This window comes from Rhineura floridana, chromosome 1 (assembly GCF_030035675.1).
Source record: "Rhineura floridana isolate rRhiFlo1 chromosome 1, rRhiFlo1.hap2, whole genome shotgun sequence".
Classification (NCBI taxonomy): domain Eukaryota; kingdom Metazoa; phylum Chordata; class Lepidosauria; order Squamata; family Rhineuridae; genus Rhineura; species Rhineura floridana.
Genome location: NC_084480.1, coordinates 175,923,051 through 175,943,278, shown reverse-complemented (window position 1 = coordinate 175,943,278; position 20,228 = coordinate 175,923,051). Strand labels below are relative to the sequence as shown.

At 42.2% G+C, this 20,228-nt stretch overlaps 2 protein-coding genes across 11 annotated transcripts in view; one reads left to right on the top strand and one right to left on the bottom strand.

Annotated features, from left to right (window-relative positions):
• Positions 1 to 11,366, bottom strand: part of KIAA0232 (KIAA0232 ortholog) — a 52,610-nt gene extending 41,244 nt beyond the window's left edge. Inside the window, exon 1 of one of the 4 annotated variants that reach the window (XM_061587384.1) lies at positions 11,142 to 11,366. In XM_061587384.1, the coding sequence (XP_061443368.1) occupies positions 11,142 to 11,189 (48 nt within the window). In that variant the 5' untranslated portion in view covers positions 11,190 to 11,366. The remainder of the gene's footprint in view (positions 1 to 11,141) is intronic. The other 3 variants (XM_061587367.1, XM_061587395.1, XM_061587378.1) reach the window with 3 other exon arrangements.
• Positions 11,367 to 18,693: 7,327 nt separating this feature from the next.
• Positions 18,694 to 20,228, top strand: part of FAM193A (family with sequence similarity 193 member A) — a 119,293-nt gene continuing 117,758 nt past the window's right edge. For 3 of the 7 annotated variants that reach the window (XR_009758207.1, XM_061587246.1, XM_061587236.1), the window contains exon 1: positions 18,694 to 18,782. Coding sequence is in view for 2 of the 7 variants with exons in the window: in XM_061587246.1 (XP_061443230.1) it covers positions 18,709 to 18,782 (74 nt within the window). In the remaining 5 variants the exon portion in view is untranslated. Of the gene's footprint in view, positions 18,783 to 18,987; positions 19,103 to 19,181; positions 19,362 to 20,228 lie in introns of those variants that run through there. The other 4 variants (XM_061587256.1, XM_061587283.1, XM_061587275.1 and 1 more) reach the window with 3 other exon arrangements.

Genomic DNA, 20,228 nt, shown 5'->3' with positions numbered 1-20,228 from the left:
CTAGTCTTTAGACGACACCTCTCTGAAAAGATTGCCTCATGTACAGCTCCTAGCCACAATGTCTTCCTCTGGCCCTCAGGAGAATACAGATATCAGCAGTTGTGTTTACAAGTTAAGAATCACGGCTTGGATATAACCTCCCCCCCCCACGACTCGAGTGTAGCAGCAGAGAGACATGGAAGATAGCAGTTGCCCAAGTGCCATGCTACACTCTGCAATAGTTTCTCCCCTCTCTGTTGGGACATGATAGGGATATAGACAGCTGTAAAATGCATGGCCTGGCACTCAAGCAGCTGCTAGCCATTTGGTACTTTTAGGTTAATGCTTGAAGGCATGATCTCCATGCCTTCCTGCCTTTACCAAAGTGCAGAGCGTACTAATTGGGGCCAGGCCATGCACTCTGCAGCTGTTCTTTCCCCATCTCCACCTCTTGACAGCGAAGGAAAAAGGACAGCTGCAGAGTGAATGGTACGTGCTCAGGTGGCTGCTAGGCTGAGAGGACTGGGGCCAATTCATACAGGAGGAATAAGCTCTTCTTATGATCCCCACAACTTTGCCTTCTGGTCACATTCCCTACATGCCTCTGAAAGGTATATGGCAAGGGACAGAATGGAGAAAGAAGGGGAAGAAAACAAGTAACACCACCTTATTTACATCACTGAATGCAAGTAAGAAAATGACTTTTTCTTAATAGAAAAGATCTATACAGGATCTATATGATTTTTGTAGCAAAAAGCAAAGACACTAGAGCAGCTCCTAGTAATTTATTTTACATCTATCTTGGACAGGAGTGGGGAACTGGATTTAGCCAGTGTGCCAGATCATTATCTCCTCCAAACTTGTAGGCTGCCCACCTGTTAATCACCTGATGTCACAACCCACCTGCCAATCATATGACATATCATATGACTGACAGATGGGTTGCCCTGCCCATCTGTCAAAGCTGGCCCACAGAATAGGGCTGGATAAAAACAGCCCTTGAAGCCAAAAAGATCCCCCACCCTGATTTATTGGATCATCTGAACCCAGCCCAGTGGATTAACCATGGTTTATTAACCACAGACAAATCACTTCCATGTGCAATGGTTGTTATTAGTTGTTAACCATGGTTAGCATTATGTGTGAACTCAGCCCAGAGGCTTAACCAAGGTTTGTGCCCAAGCTACAGGTGTAAGTGAAAGCAGTTGGAAAACTAAACTACTCAGAAGGCTGAGTAGATCTCATTGGTGCTTTTCCAAAGGGCCCAGCTTTCAACTCTGTCTGGCAACAAGCACTCTTCTCCTACCCCCTCCTCTACAACGAGCACTTTTCTAGCTTCATCTCATGGCTTCTACACTGTGCAGGGTCAATTAAAAGGAAATTTAAAGGGACTGGGGACCACACTGGCCAGCTTTCATCTATGGATGGAGTAACAGGAAAATGCCAATGCACAATAAAAAGCTGCCCAACAAGTAATTAGTTTAAGTCACTTTTTAAAAAAACCCATAAACCAATTTTAAAAAAACCTGTAAACCAATAAGGAAGATTTTACCAGTTGACACATTTTAGAAAAATAAGCCCTAAAAAGATGAACTCTTCCCATGTACCACATGGCCAAAACTTCCATGGTTTTAAAATTTCACGCTTCCTAAGGTACCCACCAAGGGTAAAAAAAAATCCCCATCATTTTGCACTAAAAGGCTGTTGACGGTAGCAGGCAACTAAAGGGCCATCTGCATCTTTTGTTCAACCACAGCAAAACAGTTAACAGGGCGCCTGCACTACCTCGCCTAACCTTGGTGACTTGATGTGCATAGCTGCTGGAAGAAAATGGTTTAGGGAGGGAAGCAAGTGATCCTTTAGTACTAGAGGTTCAGCATTTTTTGGATCTGAGCCAGTGACCATTTCTGGGTGATCATACCAAGTCTAAGAACACATAGTTGACCCTCAAGCTAAGGCCTACAGAATTCCCAAGTCTAAGGCACCCTCCCACATGGATGAAGAGACCCAGAACAACCAGTCCCTGGCATCCTTGGAGAACCAGCAGTTGGCTTACTACAGGCTAAGGGGCAAAGTGTGGTGTGATTAGGAGATTAAGCTCTTCACTGAACTGTGGGCATCTTCACACAACCAGGAAGAAATAGTTCATTTCGTCTGCAGAGATGCCACATTCACCCTGCTCCCTGAGATGTGCTGGTGGGGCTACCACAACAATGCCGTCCAGTGGAAAATAAATGCCTGGAAGAAGTCAAGGAAATCACCAACAACAATAAATGCTCAGGGTTTGAGTCCAAGTCTATGCCTTTTTACAATGAGCGGGAAATTATCCTTCTAAGCTGGAGGGACAAGGCCACAGGAAACACATGAGGAAATAGTACCGGTGTTCCCAATCAACATCAGAGGACCTGTCCAAAACCAGCCACAGAGGCAGCAAGTATTCTTTGAAGCAGTTTTCCATCCCTTCAAAGATCACTCCAGCAACCTTTAAAGGGGGATAAAGATCTGACCCCTGGAGCCGAGAAGGTTCCGCACTCCTGGCTTAGTATTTCAGGCAAACCAGGTCAATGTCCAACTCCTGCTTGTCACTTGCCTCTTCCACATCAAGTGAGGTATACTAACAAATGTTTGAAAATACACATGCTATCAGGAACAGATTAACATGCAAAAGTTGAGAAACTTGTTCAGTCCCTGGACAGTTTCAATTTTCTAAAGTCTATGAGGCTCAAAGCTGAAACAGAACTTTTAGACACCAATTCTAATTAAATCTGAATTAAGCCAATTACACCCCCAGCAGCATAGACAAGCTGTTCATAGAGACAGGGCTTGCCAGTTCAGGATAGCTAGTTTTCTCTAGTTACTAGGATACTGGGCAGCCTGATTCCATGCATATTTACTCAAAAGTCCCACTAAGTCCAATGTGTTTAGTGCTAGCGTATGTGTGCATATGAATGAAACTTTACTGTGTATGGTGACACACTACTGAAGGGTTAACTTCATAACATTTAACTGAATGAGCAAATGTATTACTGCTTCTTAGTTATATTATAGAGATTTTCTGAGCTCTTTAAAAGTGAGGGCTTTTTAAACAAAATAATAAATTTATTCAAGTATATCTATCATGGCAATAATAAACACAAGAAGCAAATGAACTGGAAAAATTAAGTGTTATGCTATTTAATGACAGAGGTGGGTGAATTAGAACTGCATGCAAGTCAGGGGTTGCCAACCTTTTTGGCCTAGTGGGCATATTTTGAATTTTTAGAGAGTACTGTGGGCACCAGTTACTACATGGCTGTCAGGGGACTTGACATAACACAAAATTAGAAAGTACAGTTATGGTGAAGCTTTTCCATAACTGTATTTTCATACTAGAAAAAGCTTAACCTGTTGAGGTTCTGCCTGCAGTACAGCTGTTAAATGCACAAGAACCTTGTTTCTCCTCCAATGCCAACCCTAAACCAAAGCCTAGGTTGCCCCATTAAACACAAAGAGACTTAGTTTTGAATGGACATGGATGCTATACTGTAAGTTAACTATACAATGAATGATTGCTTGGTCTTTAGCTCTTGCACAGCAGGAGACATGCCTAAGCCTCTCTGCAAAGTTTCCACATTTGCTTTTTTTTGGGGGGGGGAGGGAAGGTGGATCCTTTAACAGCTACCCACACTTATTCTGTAGGTGTAATTGCAGAAAACATCTAGAGCCCAGCCTGCCTCTGTGTTGGAATTGCTTTTAGTATGTTTTTTAAAAAAAATCTAAACAATATGTTTTAACACTTTTTATTTAAGATGTTTTTAAAGCTTTTTTAAAGAATGTTTTAAAATGTGTTTTGTTTTAATGTATTTTAAGGTCTGTTTTTATGATATTTTAAAATGTTTTTACTGCTTTTGTTTGCCACCCTGGGCTTCTGCTGGGAGGAAGGGCAGGATATAAGTTTAATAATAAATAAAATAAATAACTAGAAGCAGAAAACAACATCTGATCTCAGATGAACCCACCACAGGAAAGATACATCCTAGTTGCTAGGGGAAAAGGCCTAGAAAGTGAGACAGAAGCAGGAGAAATGGACCAAAGAAAGGGAAAAGCAGCAGTTCTTTAAGACCCCAGTGATTCCTATTGCCTGGTGTCCAAACAACTTATCAATCACAGTTCTGACTTCACTCATTAGCTAATAACATTGACAAGCAGAAGCAGTGAGGCTGGCTCATTTCACAGAAATTGCCTAGAAGGGTACCTGCACATTTTCTAGGAGGACTAGAGAGGAGTTGTTTTTTTTTTAAAGGAAGTTCAGAGACTCAAGGCCCTGCTCAGGGGTGTCATCACAGGTGCCCTGGTGTCCATGGGTGGCAGGTTGGCAACCTCCAACTTATGCCACTTACTCCATTTTAACTTCACTTAATACACATTATCACTGTTCACTGATTATACTTCTCAGCTCTGAAATATCACCTCACCCCTGCAGCCAGGGCCAGCATTAGAAAGAAGCCAGGTGAGGCCCTGGACAAGGGACCCAGTGGCCCAGAGGTGCTCCTGAAGGGCCCCTCTTGAGGGTGGGAGGGTAGAGCTCCCATTCCATGGCTGCAACAACCCTTGACCCTGCCGCAGATAGCGGCGTGGAAACTCCCAGGTACCCCCTCCATACAGACTGTGCGAGCTTCAATAAGACCACATGCATGACCCAACTACCTCTTCCGCTGCTGTGAATGCTGTGCGCACACATGCCTACCATCCATCAAGATAGCAATAGAGGCTTCCCTATGGGGCTGGCACCCCGGCTGCCATCCTGGTTGATAGTAGGCATGCATACCCAGCATTCATATGAGGCAATGGGAGAGGTAGGTGAGGTGTGCAGGTGGGCACAGTGGGGCCAGGGCAGGCTGGTGCCCAAAAGCCCAGTCATGCCTTGTGCCAGCCCTTCCTGCAGCTAGTGCAGGAGAAAAGACTTCTAAACTATGAGTGGTGCCTGATTAAGTTAAGACAATTTATTTCAATAGGTCTACTTTGAATATGACAAATGAGATACTATGTTAAGCTACTCTGAATGTTTGACCACACTGCACTGCAACTAAATTGTTTTAAATTGTTCTAAATTTTTAAATTGTGTTTTAAATTGTTTTTAAAAGATGCGTTTTTAAATTTGTATATTTGTTTTAATTTTTTTAGTTACTGTAAATCGCCCAGAGAGCTTCGGCTATGGGGCGGTATATAAGTACAATAAATAAATAAACAAACTAGATTTGGATGTAATTCCATCACAACATGGCTAGTGCTAGTTTTATAGTCTAAAAGCCTACAAGTATATAGGCTCATTTTCTTCATTACTTGCTTATATACCCCGCTACCATTTCCTTCCTCACCTCTGGTCTTCAATGACACTGACAAGGTTGAGGGCTGGAAAAAGATGTGTCTTATTGCAATGGTGGCGTGCTCTTTGTCTCCCCCTTCAAAAGGACAGATATGTATGTAATAGCACTCGTGTGCATAAATAGGAGCTTTCTGAAGGAAACAGGCTAGAAGCCATTCCATTAAATTGACATGACTATCCATTAAACTTGCCAGTTCTACCAGAAAACACAAAGAAGCAAACAATCACAATTGCTCACAATCATAAGGAAAGAGCAGCGATGTAGTAAAGGAGCACTGTCAAACTTGTCAACATTGACCAAATATTAGTTTTCCTACATGATGTTGACATTAAAATACGAGAACCACCATTTTCAGACATGTATGTAGAAAATGTGGCTGAGAGAAGAATAAAGATGCATTTCACTGACATGTCTATTTACACTAGGTTTTGTTTTACAATACAGTAAGGCTTAAATACAATGGTAAATCCATTTTACTGTGCAGACAACAATTTTGAAAATGTTATACAAGGGCTTTTTAAATCACATTTCTGTCTTTCAAAAATTTATTATTTATTTATTAAATTTATATCCCGCCCTTCCTCCCAGAAATGCATACCGGCAATACAAGAAAGGATCAAATGTGGTTTTAATGTAATGTGTGGTAAAGGTCCAAGTCCTGGCTCAATTAAACCCTAGTGGTAGCAGTGGAGATTTATTATAGCCAGCATGGATTTTTTGCATTCTGCAATTTTAAATTGAAAATACCCCCCATGCCATTCTGATGCTTCCCATAAGCTCATTTTAAAACAAAACCTTACAAAACGTATAGTCCTGAACTCAGAAATGTTTGCTTAACAACCCTCTAAATTTTCATGGCAATACACAAAACAGTCAGAGAGAATAGAGAGTTCAAAGTGTAAAAAGAAAGACAAAAAAAGACCCCTTTGGGACTTTTTTCTGTCAGAGTTCTCATAATTTATTGAAATTAATTAAAAAACAGCCATGTTCACAGAGCACCTGTAATCCTATTACTGACCTTATCCCATAGTCTGACTTTCATCTTCTGCACTTTAAAAAATGCATGTCTGTTTTTTAATTAATTTAAATTTAGCGCTGAAGTTAATGATAAGCCTGGGCATGTTCAGTAAGGACAGCCAGTGTGGTGTAGTGGTTAAGGTGTTGGACTACGACCTGGGAGACCAGGGTTCGAATCCCCACACAGCCATGAAGCTCACTGGGTGACCTTGTGCCAGTCACTGCCTCTCAGCCTCAGAGGAAGGCAATGGTAAACCCCCTCTGAATACCGCTTACCATGAAAACCCTATTCATAGGGTCGCCATAAGTCAGAATCGGCTTGAAGGCAGTCCATTTCCATTTTTCATGCTCAGTAAGAACCAACTGTCAGTATTTTAAAAGCTGGAGCCACAGCTGCTGGGCTTGCCTAATCAGGGGGCCACACCCACCACACCAGACCTTTATTTCACTTTAGATAGTCATGGCTTCCCCCAAAGAACCCTGGGAAGTGTAGCTTGTGAAGGGTGCTGAGAGGAGACTCCTATTCCCCTGACAAAGCTCCAGTGGCTAGAGGGGTTTAAGTCAGCCACTCTGATTGAAGCTCTGTGAGGCGAACAAGTCATGTGTTGAAAAATGGTCTTGATTCTTCTGGATATTTTATAATTTTAAAGTTTTTTTAAAAGTTTTAAATTTGTTTATATGTGACCTATTGTATTTTTATGTTTGAATGTTGTGCACCGCCCAGAGAGCTTCGGCTATGGGGCGGTATAGAAATCTAATAAATAAATAAATAAATCTCCTAGAAACTCTCAGCACCCTTCACAAACTACACTTCCCAGGATTCTTTGGGAGAAGCCATGACTGTCCAAAGTGAAATAAAGGCATGGTGTAGATGTGGTCAGGGACAGCTTTGGTTTAAATTTCGGTTGAAGGCTACATGTGCGTGCTGTAGAATAAAAAGGTGGGGGAAACCCTGAAAAAGAATGATACTGTTCACAATGTTTTCCTTTTGGAAAGGAAAGGCGCTTCCCCTCTACCCAGTGCCCACCCACCCAATTTCCTCCCCACCCCTCCCCCTCGTCAGTTTCACCTATCCTAAGCATGATTGCAGGGTAGTAAATCCCATTGAGCTCAATAAGCATGCAAATGATCAATCCACTCTCAGCAAACTTGGACAGGATCCCACTTCTTAGCTACTGGATTAAAAAGTAGGGAAATTAACTAATATGCAAAAAACCTTACAGTTTAAGAACATACCTATAGCCAACAGATATTTCTATCAAACTTTAAAAAGCAGGGAAATTGGGCAGCTATAGTGAGCAGGAGACCTGACCTCCTCTCTGAGATATTGTACTGCCCTACAAATTTGTAAAAATGCAAACACAATTTGGGTTAGTCTTTCATAGTCCAATCCACTTCCTGTGTAGCTTGGAAGAATTTGGTAACATGTGCCTCTGAGCATAGGGTGAGTGGTGGCAACACCTGTAATCAGCCCAAAGAACAGAAACAAGACATGTGCTGTGCTCATCTTGTTTCAGCAGGGAAGAAGCAACAAAATTAAGACAGTTGATATAGTTCAGATGGTCACTTTAAATCTGTTTGATTTACTTTGCAATTTTAGTGAAGTTTCCTATGGTAAATTACTTTCTTTTGCTTCTGTTTCTGTGAGTATGTGAAGTACAGCAACATTTTACAACACTAAAAAAAGCACCAAAAACAATTGTGAATAATGGCACTGACTATTCTGCAGAATAGTTTCCAATGGACGTGAGGAGTGTCTCAGTTTGCACAAGATAAAACAGTGGGAGGTGAAATATATTCTAGCAAAATTCTAGGTGTGCTCTATGTTTTTAATTGACCATGCCCACTTTTATTTAAGTGGAATACTTTAAGTATAGCAGGCTGAAAACATGCATCTTGGGCAGGCCAAGTTTGTTTTTTCCAACAGGTAGAGCCATTGCTTAAGTAGCAACATATTGTAATCAGTCTGATTTTACAGCAAACTGCAGTTTCAGATTCAACTGTTAATGCACCCAAAATAGAAAAAGAACATAACCTCTAGTTTGAAACACAAAAAGCTGTCTTCACCATCATACGACACTGACCAATCAAAAGGCTTTGAAATGAATAAAAATAAATTTGACACAGATTTCTAGGATGAGTAATGAAATATATTTTTCTAGCTGAGATTCTCTGTAGAAACAGTAGTAACACAGGAAAGAAGCAAAGTAAGAAGAACACCAACAAACATACAAAAATATAATTCTCCATCTTTGGAGATGGCAGGTGTTGCCACCACTCACCCTATGCTCAGAGACATGTTACCAAATTCTTCCAAGCTACACAGGAAGTGGATTGGACTGTGAAAGACTAACCCAAATTGTGTTTGTATTTTTACAACTTTGTAGGGCAGTACAGTATCTCAGAGAGGTGGACAGGTCTCCTGCTCGTCTGGTACATTCACTATAGCTGCCCAATTCCCTGCTTTTTAAGGTTTGATAGAAATATCTGTTGCCTATAGGTACGTTCTTAAACTGCAAGTTTTTTTGCCTATTAGTAAATCAGCATTCACCTTGCAAATACTTCTATAAGCTGTTCTGCAATGAACTAGGTACTTCTCTGGGGCAAATAAAAATTAGTTATTCCTCAGAATTTAGTTAAAGATGGAAATACAATTTTAAAACTTTTTCGTTAGGTTTTTTAAAATCCTGTATTTCCACAACAGCCACAGCTTTCTTTTCACCCATTTCTTACCGAAGTCTTAAACAGTAAGATAAAGAACTAAATACAAGTGTTTTAACTGTCTGTTCAGATTTGTTACTCTGTTGATGTAGAATATTCTGCATATGTTCAGAAACAAGTGCTTGCTTAATTCCTAAAAGAGACAGCCATGAGGGCTCCAGAGTGCCTGAAACCCATGCCATCCATACCTATAAATGCTGCTTCTGAACTTAATCTGGTGTGTTGGGTCATACTGTCGTTGTCTACTTAGTCTTAAAGGGACCAAGGCCCTCATACATACTCAAAGACATTTTACTGCTACTTCAGTAGCAGGGATTGAATACTGTACTGTAATATATGGACACAGATTCTGAGACAGAACAAGTTAATCTGTCAGAGGCACCCTTTTACTCCACATTAGCACTGGGGCCTAGCAAGTCCTGGTTTAATTAGGGGTAGGGATGGTCGTTTTTAGTTACAACCCCTAATCTAAACAATACTTGTAAACAGGTGTCAGCTGGATAAGAAAACTATTTCACGGATATGTAGAAAAATCCCTCCTTTGAAATCTCAGGGCAGAAGTGAAATGCCAAGTATTTTTCCCTTTAGATTTTTCTTTTCAATCCTGTACAGTGTCAGAATCACTTTCCCCTCTCCCTAAATTCTGAGATTAAAAAGTTCTTTAAATAAAACAAATTCTATAAGCTTTTCCACCATCATTTTCAGAGCAGCCACAGCAGTCCTCCTCAGGACTTCAAGCCACATTCTAAAGGAATGTTAAAGCAGCTCTATTACAAAACACCAAGCTTTGCTTTAAAGCAGCAGCACTCTTTACAGTGTATATAATTCAATCAACTCAAGTTATACACTGCCCTTTTGACTCATACTTTTATGTGTTTAAACATACCAATAATTTGGATGTTTGGCACAGGTACCTAACCTTTTCAACATACTGATGTGCCATAGGTGATTAACAGCACAAACATACCTATGTATGTTTGCCCGAACTAAATCCCACTACGTTCAGTAGGGCTTACTCCACATTGACTGTGTTTAGGATGTCAGCCTACATATATGTTTTAAGGACAGGCAAACTACTAAAATTATTTGGAAAGGCTACATTAAATACACACTTAACTTAAACTATCTGTAAAATATGCTACTGATTTAACTAATATTTTCAAAACCAATATAAACCAAGGATTACATAACCTAAGTTTGAAACCAAAATGGTTCTGTAGTTTTCTAGTCAACTCCCAAAGAAACTGGATAATAGAGGAAATGAAAGACTATTAAGAATATTAAGATTCTACATACTTCGGAAGTTATAGTAAAGCTAGATAACTATACTACCTCCACCGCACTTAGCACAAGAACCGCATATAAACAAAATACCAAATACATGAGAGCACTCAACAATACTTTTTTAGCAATCCCACCAGATGCAAGGTCTGCAAGATCAACGCGGGGCCCCAGTCAAAACGAGTTGCACTCCCACAGAAAAGTCTCTGGCCCGTTTTTACCCTTATCTGAGTCGGCACCGTAGTGCCATATCAGCAACGGGGGAAGAAACAAACCCACAGGAACGTTGTTAAATGAGTGCAGAAGCATTTGTTATTTGCGGAACGAAGCCGATAAAATCCAGAACAGAGAAAAGGCCACCTGCTGAGGTAACAGATGCCGAAATAGCCTCCCCTCCAAGCCCACCCTAGCCTCTCGTCCCAGTTTGCAAGGTCTAGTCACGGCGCGGATAGCGCGAAGTGGCGGGGCCCAGCTACTCATTTAATCACCCTTCCCCTCACCCGGGTCTTCTGACACCGCTCGCTCAGAGGGCAGCCGGGGAAGCTCAGTCGACCGACCGGCTGTCGGTCACTGTGCCCTCCGAGTACAGCCGGGCTGCCTCCATACCAACTCGTCTCTGAAAAGCCGGCGTGGCCCCAAGTCACTCCACAGCAGAGGCCTTCAGGTCAACTCAGAAACCAGACCAGGCCGCCCCGGCTAGTCCTGCCTGTCGCCCTACCGCGCTGCAGGCCTCAACCCAGGTCGAGGCGGGGGGGAGAGAAGACAGCCACGACATACCACAGTGTCCCCCTCGACGAAGCGTAGCAGCCTCCCCCAAGGTCGCATTTACCTGCTGGGGCCTCTGGCGACCCGTCCCGAGTCAGGCGGCGGGACCGAGCCGGAATTTGCCCGGAGAGGCGTTACGTAAACCGGCGCCGGCCCCGCCGAGGGGAGGACCAGAGGAGTAAGGCGGAGCACTCTCTTCTTCCACTGCGCAAGCGATTTAAAGCAGCTGACTTAGCCCATATCCTTCCGCCTGGCCACCCTGAATGTAAAGTATTTGTGGCGGAAGGAGGAGGTCGCTTTTCCTTGGGCGCAGCTGAACTCGGAAATGGGGAGAGACAACGGCAGGACCTCTTGGCTTTCCTTTGAGGGTTTTGGCTATGAGGGAGGGATGGCATAAAGCGATCCGATTATTCATCCTCTTACATTTCGCCTTTTTTTTTGGTCAGTTTCTGCCACATTGATGCAATTTAGTATAATCTAAACAAACTTCAAAGGAATAACCTTTTCTGAGATAATTTCAGAAGGATTTTCTTGATAATTAATTTCCATTAACAAAATGCAAGTGTAGAACAACATAGTCCATAAATATTAAAATAGCTAGATTATTTAGAATGGAAATACTTTTTTTACTTCAAGTCTGCACAGCGTGACTACACCCCACCAAACACGTATGGTCCCCCCACCCCTTACTAAACCACCTGGTTTTGCTATAGGACTGGACAAGCAAGCCATGGTGAGTTTCATCAGCTTGTAGTCTTACCCTTTCTAGAGTTGCAAGTGCTTAACCTCATTGATTTAGGCTTTAATCCTGAACCTGAACACACTAACCTGGGACTAAGCCCCACTTAACTCTGAGTAGATATACAGAGCTTTAGAAGTTGCCTTATGCCAAATCAGACAGCTGATTGACCAAACTCAGAAGTATCTATGCTGACTGAGTGTGTAGCTCTCTAACATTTTGGACAGAAGTCTTTCCAAGTCCTACTTGGAGACATTGGGATTTTAACCTGTATATGATTGCCCTGTATATTGTACAAGCCTGATCTACTCTATTTGAATAATGCTTTTCATCATTCCAGTACTTTACAAATAAAACCCAGTTTCTCTTAAAAGGAACGTTACCAGCTTTTCTTTCTTCAGTAAAATAAGTTAAGTGTAAAACTATATAGTTTTCCAGACTTTCACTAATTCTTGTTGATTGGCATCTTGCAAACAATACTGTTGCTGGGTATAAATTCTATCTTACGTTTAGGAATAACTGGAAATTCATTTTGTACTGTAGTCTGCATTGCTTTCCTATCTTGCCCCCTGGCTCTTGCTCAACTTTTATTTCACAGTTTTATTTTATTTATTATCACAATTACATTTATATGCTGTTTTTCATAATGGAACTCAAGGTAACATTCATAGGGTTCCCAGGTAATCTCCCATCAACCATTGACTGGACCCAGACCTTAGCTTCAGCAAGAATGTGCCTTGAAACCATTCTCTGGGCCTTGGAATTTCTTTCTTTCTTTCTTTCTTTCTTTCTTTCTTTCTTTCTTTCTTTCTTTCTTTCTTTCTTTCTTTCTGGCTAATCAGTGGGCCTCCAGATGTTGCTAGAGTACAACTCTAGTCATCGACCATTGGCCATACTGGCTGAGGCTGAGGGGAGTTGGAATCCAGCAACATCTGTATGGCCATAAGTTAGTCACCTCTCCTTTATTACAAGATCCCCCTTGCTGGATCGTCACCTTGTAGTGGTGAGTGGGCTTGCGTGTTCCAATGAACCCTGTGAGCGATGCCGTCGGGAGTCATGTGCTCCCAGCAGGGTCACCCATGGTGGTAAGGTCGAGGGAGAGGAACCAGACAAAGAGCGATCCAAGAATGTCCTCAACAGCAGAACAGGCGGAGGATAACAATGTGTATGTTACAACGGCTGTGAAGGCGGATAAAAGACTTTCAATCGTCGTGGCACCCATGCCATTGGATCAAAGTCTTTTTCTGTCAAGACTGTGTGTTGATCATCATGCGCCCATCTACCCACATAAAACAAATTCACGCACAGGCATCCTCCAACCAAATTATCTTGGAAGACAATCTTACTCGGCCACGAGTGATCACCAACCAATTACAAGATCACGCCTAGCCCCTCAGTGACTTCAACATTCATATTAATAATTCTAAAATTAAATAAAATGTTTGGCTTAATCAAATAATTATTTACAGTTCACTCATGCACCAAGAAGCACGGAAGTTAATGCTAAGGTACTCGGGCTTAACATAGGTGTCATGTAAGCAATAAATATGTTACAATTTTATGCATTATGCTCAAAACATAGCCTCCTTGCACTCCCACTTTCCTTTGTTCTTTCAGCCCCAATCCTCTTCCTTTGCAGGCTGAGTTATTGATGGAACGTTTATTTGAAAACATTTATAAACAGCTGAATATTTTAAAAATCTCTAAGCAGTATAAAATATAAAAACACACAATATCATTAAAACAAAAATACAACCTAAAACCAATAAAAGAGTAGTATAAAACCATGTAAAATCATATAAAAGCAAATAAAACAAAATCAAAAGATTCAAGCACATAAAACAGGATCCAATCGTATGGGTCAGGGAAAGCCTGGATGAAAAGACAAGTCTTTAGTCTTTACAAGCAGCTAGTATAGCACAGTGGGGAGGAGAGCCTAGCTGGGAGCCCAGAGTCTGTGAGTTCAAACCCCCACTCATGTCTCCTGGGTGTCAAGGGCCAGCTAAAGATTACAGTGAGTGGCTCAGGGGTTACGTGCCCTGCCACCTGTGCAGCCGTGGGCATAGTCCCAAGGAGCCCAGTTGCCCCTCAGCTGGCAGTTGGGGTCAAGGAAGGGGCTGGCTTGTGCAGCTGTGGAAAGCTGAGCAGGCCCAAGCCAGTTGGGGAGGACTAGCCTCGGAGGCAATGGTAAACCCTCTCTGAATACTGCTTACCATGGAAACCCTATTCATAGGGTCGCCATAAGTTGGGATCAACTTGAAGGCAGTCCATTTCCATCTTTTAGTCTTTACAAGACATCTGAGGCAACTGATGATTGCTCCATCACCTATAGCAGAGAAGAGCATTCCATAGTATAGGACCAACAGCAGATAATGCCTGTTTTTGGATCACCACCCTATTATATTCTGTAGGATGCAGTGCTACAAGTAGAAGTTCTCCAGATGATGTAAGTCAGGATTGGGGACCCCTTGGACCCCAGATGTTTCTGAACTACAATTCCCATCACCCCTGGCTATTGGCCATGCTTGCTACAGCCGATGGGAGCTGTAGTTTAGCAACATCTGGAGGACCAAAGGCTCCCCACTCCAGATCTATTTAGGGACAGGTAGTCTTTCAGGTAACCTGGCCCCAAGTAGTTCAGGCTTTTAATGTTAGCAACAAGACCTTGAACATGATCTGCTAACTGACTGGCAACCACTGCAGTTTCCTCAACACAGCTATAATGTGTGCGCACTCAGGTGCTCCACACAACAATGTAGTCACAGCATTTTGCACCAGCTGCAGCTACTGGACCAATCCCAAGGAAAGCCCCACATAGAGTGCATTACAGTAGTCCAATTGTGAGGTTGCCAACACATGCATCACAGTGGGTAAACTATCCCTGTCCAGGAAAGTACACAGCTGGCATTCCAGTATAATAGAATTCAATGTCTTGCCATCAGAAACAAGTTTATAAGGGAGATTGGTTGTTAAGTAACTGCGCTTCTATTTCAAGCAATTATTTTGCAATCCACATTGCGTCTGAGGTCTACAAAATAGCAGCATGGGCATATAAACAAAAGAAGAGTAGAGTCTTGCTTACAAGGTTCTTCTACAGAAGAGATGTCTGTAGGAAACAAATGGTTCTGCTTTCTTTACAGCACTGAGAAAGAAGTTGTTGCAGTGCTATCCTATATATGTCTGCTTAGAAGTCCCATTGAATTCAGTGAGACTTACTCCAAGGTAAGCATGTTTTAGGATTGCAGCCTTTGTGAGCTTTTGAATTAGATAAAATAGCAAAAAGGAAGTATCAGTTCCCTTTATTTTAACAGAAGGAGAGTATACCTGGGTTCTTACATGTAGTGACATGTACAAACAGTGCAACTATGAGGAGAGTGACACACATGGCCTTTCATGATGTGAGATCTTTCTCTTCCATACTGGTGGTGGTATCCATCAAGACCCCAGCCCAAGAGCAACAGCCAAGGCTCTGATTAAAATGAGGAGGGCCCAGCTGGATTTACCAGCCAAGTGGCTTTGGAGACAGATTCTCAGGACCCCTGCTTGAAGCAGCAGCCTAAGCCCTTACTTCAACTCTGATGGGCAGCCCAAATCCATGAAGTCAGTGATACTGGAGAATTTCCTAGCCCCTAATATGATGATCAGGCCTGACCCAGATAATCAGGGGCTTTAGAGCTTGAGTCCCCTGGAGTCTGTACCCTCTCAAATGGCACCTCTCAAGGAAGTGATCTATCCATCTCAGGTGTGCACACCCCTAACTATCAATGTATGCAACATTCCTAGAGGAACTTGTTAGAAAGGAGACATGCTGCTTCAAGTAAGAGGGCTTATCTTCTATGACGGGGTGTAGTCATCCGGGATCACGGGACGATGTATACCTGTTACTTTTTTGGGAGCAGAGTCCCAGCCAAGTCCCTATCTATGAGCCAATCAGCATGAAAAGGGAGCATGTTAGCCACAGAGGTGAGTCAGCCACTGAGAAGACTCTTCTTAGTAGCTAACACACAATCTCCCCTTTCATGCTGATTGGCTCATAGGAACATCTGGGGTAGTGAAGTGGACTTGGAGATGACATGGAGAGCAAGGGAGATGAAGGAAAGTGGAAAAGGGGGCATGGCTGTGAGAGGGGCATGGCATGACTCTCATAAAGAGACCCTGCACTTCTGAATTTGTCACTATACTACTGTTCTAAGGTCTTCCATCCTTCAAGAAGGGGGTAGAACTTTGGCAAGGTCATCGGCCTTAAGTCCACTCTAAGACTCTGATAGAATAAATTGCTCACTTGGTGGTGTGCGTCTTGCTGCATTATGCTGCGTTGTTCTTCCTTAAGGACAGGACAGGCTATAGGTGTTCTTAGTTTACATGTATTCAGTAACACATGAGATGGAAAAGTTGGAACCATCGTTTGCAAAAGTGAATGGAGACCCACATATTAATGCAAAGATAATTTGTGACATCTTATGATCGGGTGTCTACCTGAGCCTGTCTACCATATATGCAGCTATTTGATATAACAGGTTTTTTTCTTATTTAGAATCAGCAAAACAAAGGCTTTAAAAACATTATATGACATCCAAAATGAGTAAGCTTCCGCCAAAATAGCAGACTGAAAGCCAGTCTCAGGGAAAAAAAAGTTGGACAAGGTGGTATGCGGCTCCTCCAGTGCAATTGTTATGAGGATAACAAGGACTAGGATTTATAATAGGGAGGACCAAACAACCCAGATGCTACTTCCTGATTCTGTAAGTGCACTGCAAGTTAATTAATAAATAGATTAATATTGTAGCATACTTTTGACACAACTACATCAAATCAGTAGTTGATTATCCATATTCAGATGCCAGTAGCTAGAGACGGGCAAACTATATGGTTTGCAGTTCGTGGTTTTCAAAGTGTCAATGGGAGGGAGGGAGAAAGTAAAAGTTGTATTTTGTTATTTATATCTCAGGTGTGTTAAAGAGAATGCTGACAAAGAAAGAAAGATGCAACAAAGCAGCCAGAAAAACAAAAAGCTGCTTTGGAAGGTTTTACCTACTACACTAAACAAGGTATGAGGCATATACTGATATTAATATATTAACCATCGCTTACCATGAAAAGAAGACAATTCATATAGCAGTGAAAGTGAATTCACCTTGGAAAAATCAGACTGTGATGGTGTAGACACTAACACTGAATATGCAAGTCTTAAAACTGTGTAGAAAGGTAGAGGCAAAAATGCAAGGTCTGCTCTTAATGTACCTGTGTACATGAGCTCCTCACAGAGTTTCATGTTCTGATAAGGCAGGGTTCCCAATGGTGCTGAGGCTTCTAAGTGTGTTCAGTGGAACACACTCAGAAACCCACTCCAGACCTTCATGCTCACTGTGTTTGGGGACATTAGGAATGGGGCATATTTGTGTGCCATTGCCCATCTACACAGGTTTAACCTCAAGTGAGTGCCTGAAGACAGAAGTTTGTAGAACTGTATTGGAAACAGTGGTTTAAGTGTGTAGCTGTCTTTTATTCCAAATCTAATGCTTATTTGTTAAATTAATTGTTTAAATAGCAAATTTAACAAAGAAAAAACAAAAAAGAGACAGAAAAGTAAAGGGAAGGAGAAAAATAACAAAAAAAACACTGTCAGTTCATATTAAGGATACAAAAACCATCAATACATCCATCTTAAATTAAAATGTAAATTGATACAGTATAAGCTCTCCAGATGTCCACATAGGTGTCCACATGAGAATGATGTTCATAGGAAATATGTTCAAATGCAACAACATTGGCTACTAGCTTATGAACCTAGGAGACACTCTGCCCCAACATTCCCTGTATGGTTTTTAAATTGGCTTCACTTTGGTTCACTTTGCAAAGAGGCTGCTTGACACCTAAAGGAAAAAGTAGCTGAAAGAGTTAAGTTTGACATATCAACTGAGATGATGTCGCCAGTCACATGCACAGGATGTGACCTTTGTAAACCCAGTCAATGTAATCCAAAATGATTGTAATCATTTGACCCTCTGGAGATTGTTGAATCTAGATATGATAATCAAACTAGCTGATGGGTAATTACCACCACCAGTCTCCACAATAGAAAATCCCATCACCCTGACCACATGACTCATACTGTACTAGGAATTGAGAAATGATTCCTCCCTGATCCAGTTAATGTTAGAATTTAATTTGAGGCCTTTGTTCAGAAAGGTGTTAAAATCTGGAGTCTAGACTCCTACAGCCACTTTTGTTCTGTATTCTAGTTATCTAGTTCCCCTATGAACTCACTTGCTGAGTCATTTGTGTGGGTTCTAGCTTTCCAGTTCCACTCTGCTGAGTATCACTGCGTTATGTGACCGCAAGGAGCTGCAGGCCACGCAGGATGCACTGCCATTTCATACTGGTGTATGATTTTTCCTGCCACACAGGAGACTTTGGAGTGGGCACCCCCAGTTACTTTTTTTTAAATGTTTTGGTTATTTTGGTTATGCATAGATGCCCATATCTGTGCTGTGTGCCCAGGTGGGATGCACTGGCATCTCAAAAAGGACACCTTCCCCTTTCCTCAGGTGTATGATTTGTCCTGGCCCAGAGCAGATTTTAGGGTGGGCACCCCTGGTTAATTATTTTATGACATCATCATGCATTTATGAGTATTTTGGGAGTCTGATAATTTTGATTCAATAACTTTATAGTTGTCCTTGAGGGGGAGAGTCCCCCAATCATAGATTGGGTATATCCCAACATGTATTTTGGGGTTCAGGGAGTTGTGAACTTTCCTCTCTTTTTTTAGTGTTTCCTTCTCTGAAGCAAATAAGGAACTGGGAACTAGTAACCAACTTGAGTTATACAAACAAGTTTATGCGGCTGATGTCTGCCATCTCAGCCACCATGTCAAAGTCCATAAATGAGGTAGACGGATTTGGATTCGGCAGGTAATAAAAAAAAAAAAACTAAAGCAAAGTATCCTCAAATAAACTCAAAACTTCAGAACTCTCTCTGATTATTCGGAGTGGAATATTTACCTAGGCTACAAATAGAAAACTAGCACCGGAGGGTTTTTTACATGTGAGAACATTCAAAATGATATCCCCTTCCTGCAGCCTAAAGTCTACCTCAGGGCTCTACTACCTCGTTCTGTGGCACTAAACCGTCTTCCTTACAACCCACGGGATGAGTTTGGTTTTGAAACAGAAGCCGCAGGAACTGTGTGACGTCAAGAATAAGTCTCAGTGGTACCACTCCGCCACTGTAAGTAAGTAAATACATAAATAAATAGTGCTTCCTCAGCTACACGATTTGTAGCGGATAAATCTTTCCATGAATAGAACTGGAGCGGCCATGTAGAACTTTGCGCGGGGTGATATGATCATAGCACCTGGAAAAAGAGGAACGACTGCCTCAAGTGGAGCCGGCAGGAATTGCTCCATCCCGCCGCTGCTTCGTCTTCCTCCGCAGTCTCTTGCCTCGCTTTCTGGCCTACACGCGCGTTGCCGCTGAGGACAATTCCTGAGGTGAGATGGGGTGCCGAAGGCCTTTTGAGCCTCCCGCTTCACCTGCATGCCTGCCGCGGTGCCGGATTGAGAGATGGCCGGCATTTTTTTCCTCCTTTCTTTACAAGCCGCCGTTGAAGGGTGGAGGAAAACTCTTTAGCCGCCTCCCCCCTTGGAAGAGCTGAGCCTGCTTATGGGCGGCCTGGCGTAGCTTCCTTCCTTTCATCTCCCCAGGCCGCTCTTGACTTTGGGCCTATAAGGCCGGCCCCAGGCCTCCCTTTGTTTCTTGCCTGTTTTACGGATGAGGGAGGTCGTAGCCCCGTTACGTCTTTTCTCTCTCTTGCCCCCCCCCCCGTTCATTTCTGTGCAGAGAGTCTTCTAGAGTTTCCTTTTTGTTCCGAGGGGAGTTTTCTAAATGGTTGTGTGTAGTTTGAGGTTTCGTTTCGGAGGCTTGACATGCGAAGAACGCCAAAACCTTTAGCTACTCGAATTGTGTTTAATAATTTTGCTGCTCTGAAGAGATCCTCAAGTATATTCATCCACTAGACGTCTACTCTAGACAATGCTATAGCTTGGTTTATTTAAAAGACTTATTGCTCGCTGTTCATCGGGGTGCGAGGTAAAACTTTGATTCTCCAGAGAAGAGACCTCTTAGCACCTTTTGCTAGTACAGTTTGGCTTGAGGTCTTGCGGGTTGTAATGTTCTTTATAGTTTTTGTCTAAACTCTTATCTTCAAAATAGTAGAGGCGACTGTTCATTGAAAATAAGGTTTTAACACTACTGTGAGGACCCAACTCAAATAAAATAGGAATTCTGCAAATGTGAGGAAGTATATAAGGGCCTCAAAAGATCTCATCTTATTTTTCCTGTGTTTAAATTACTTTTCA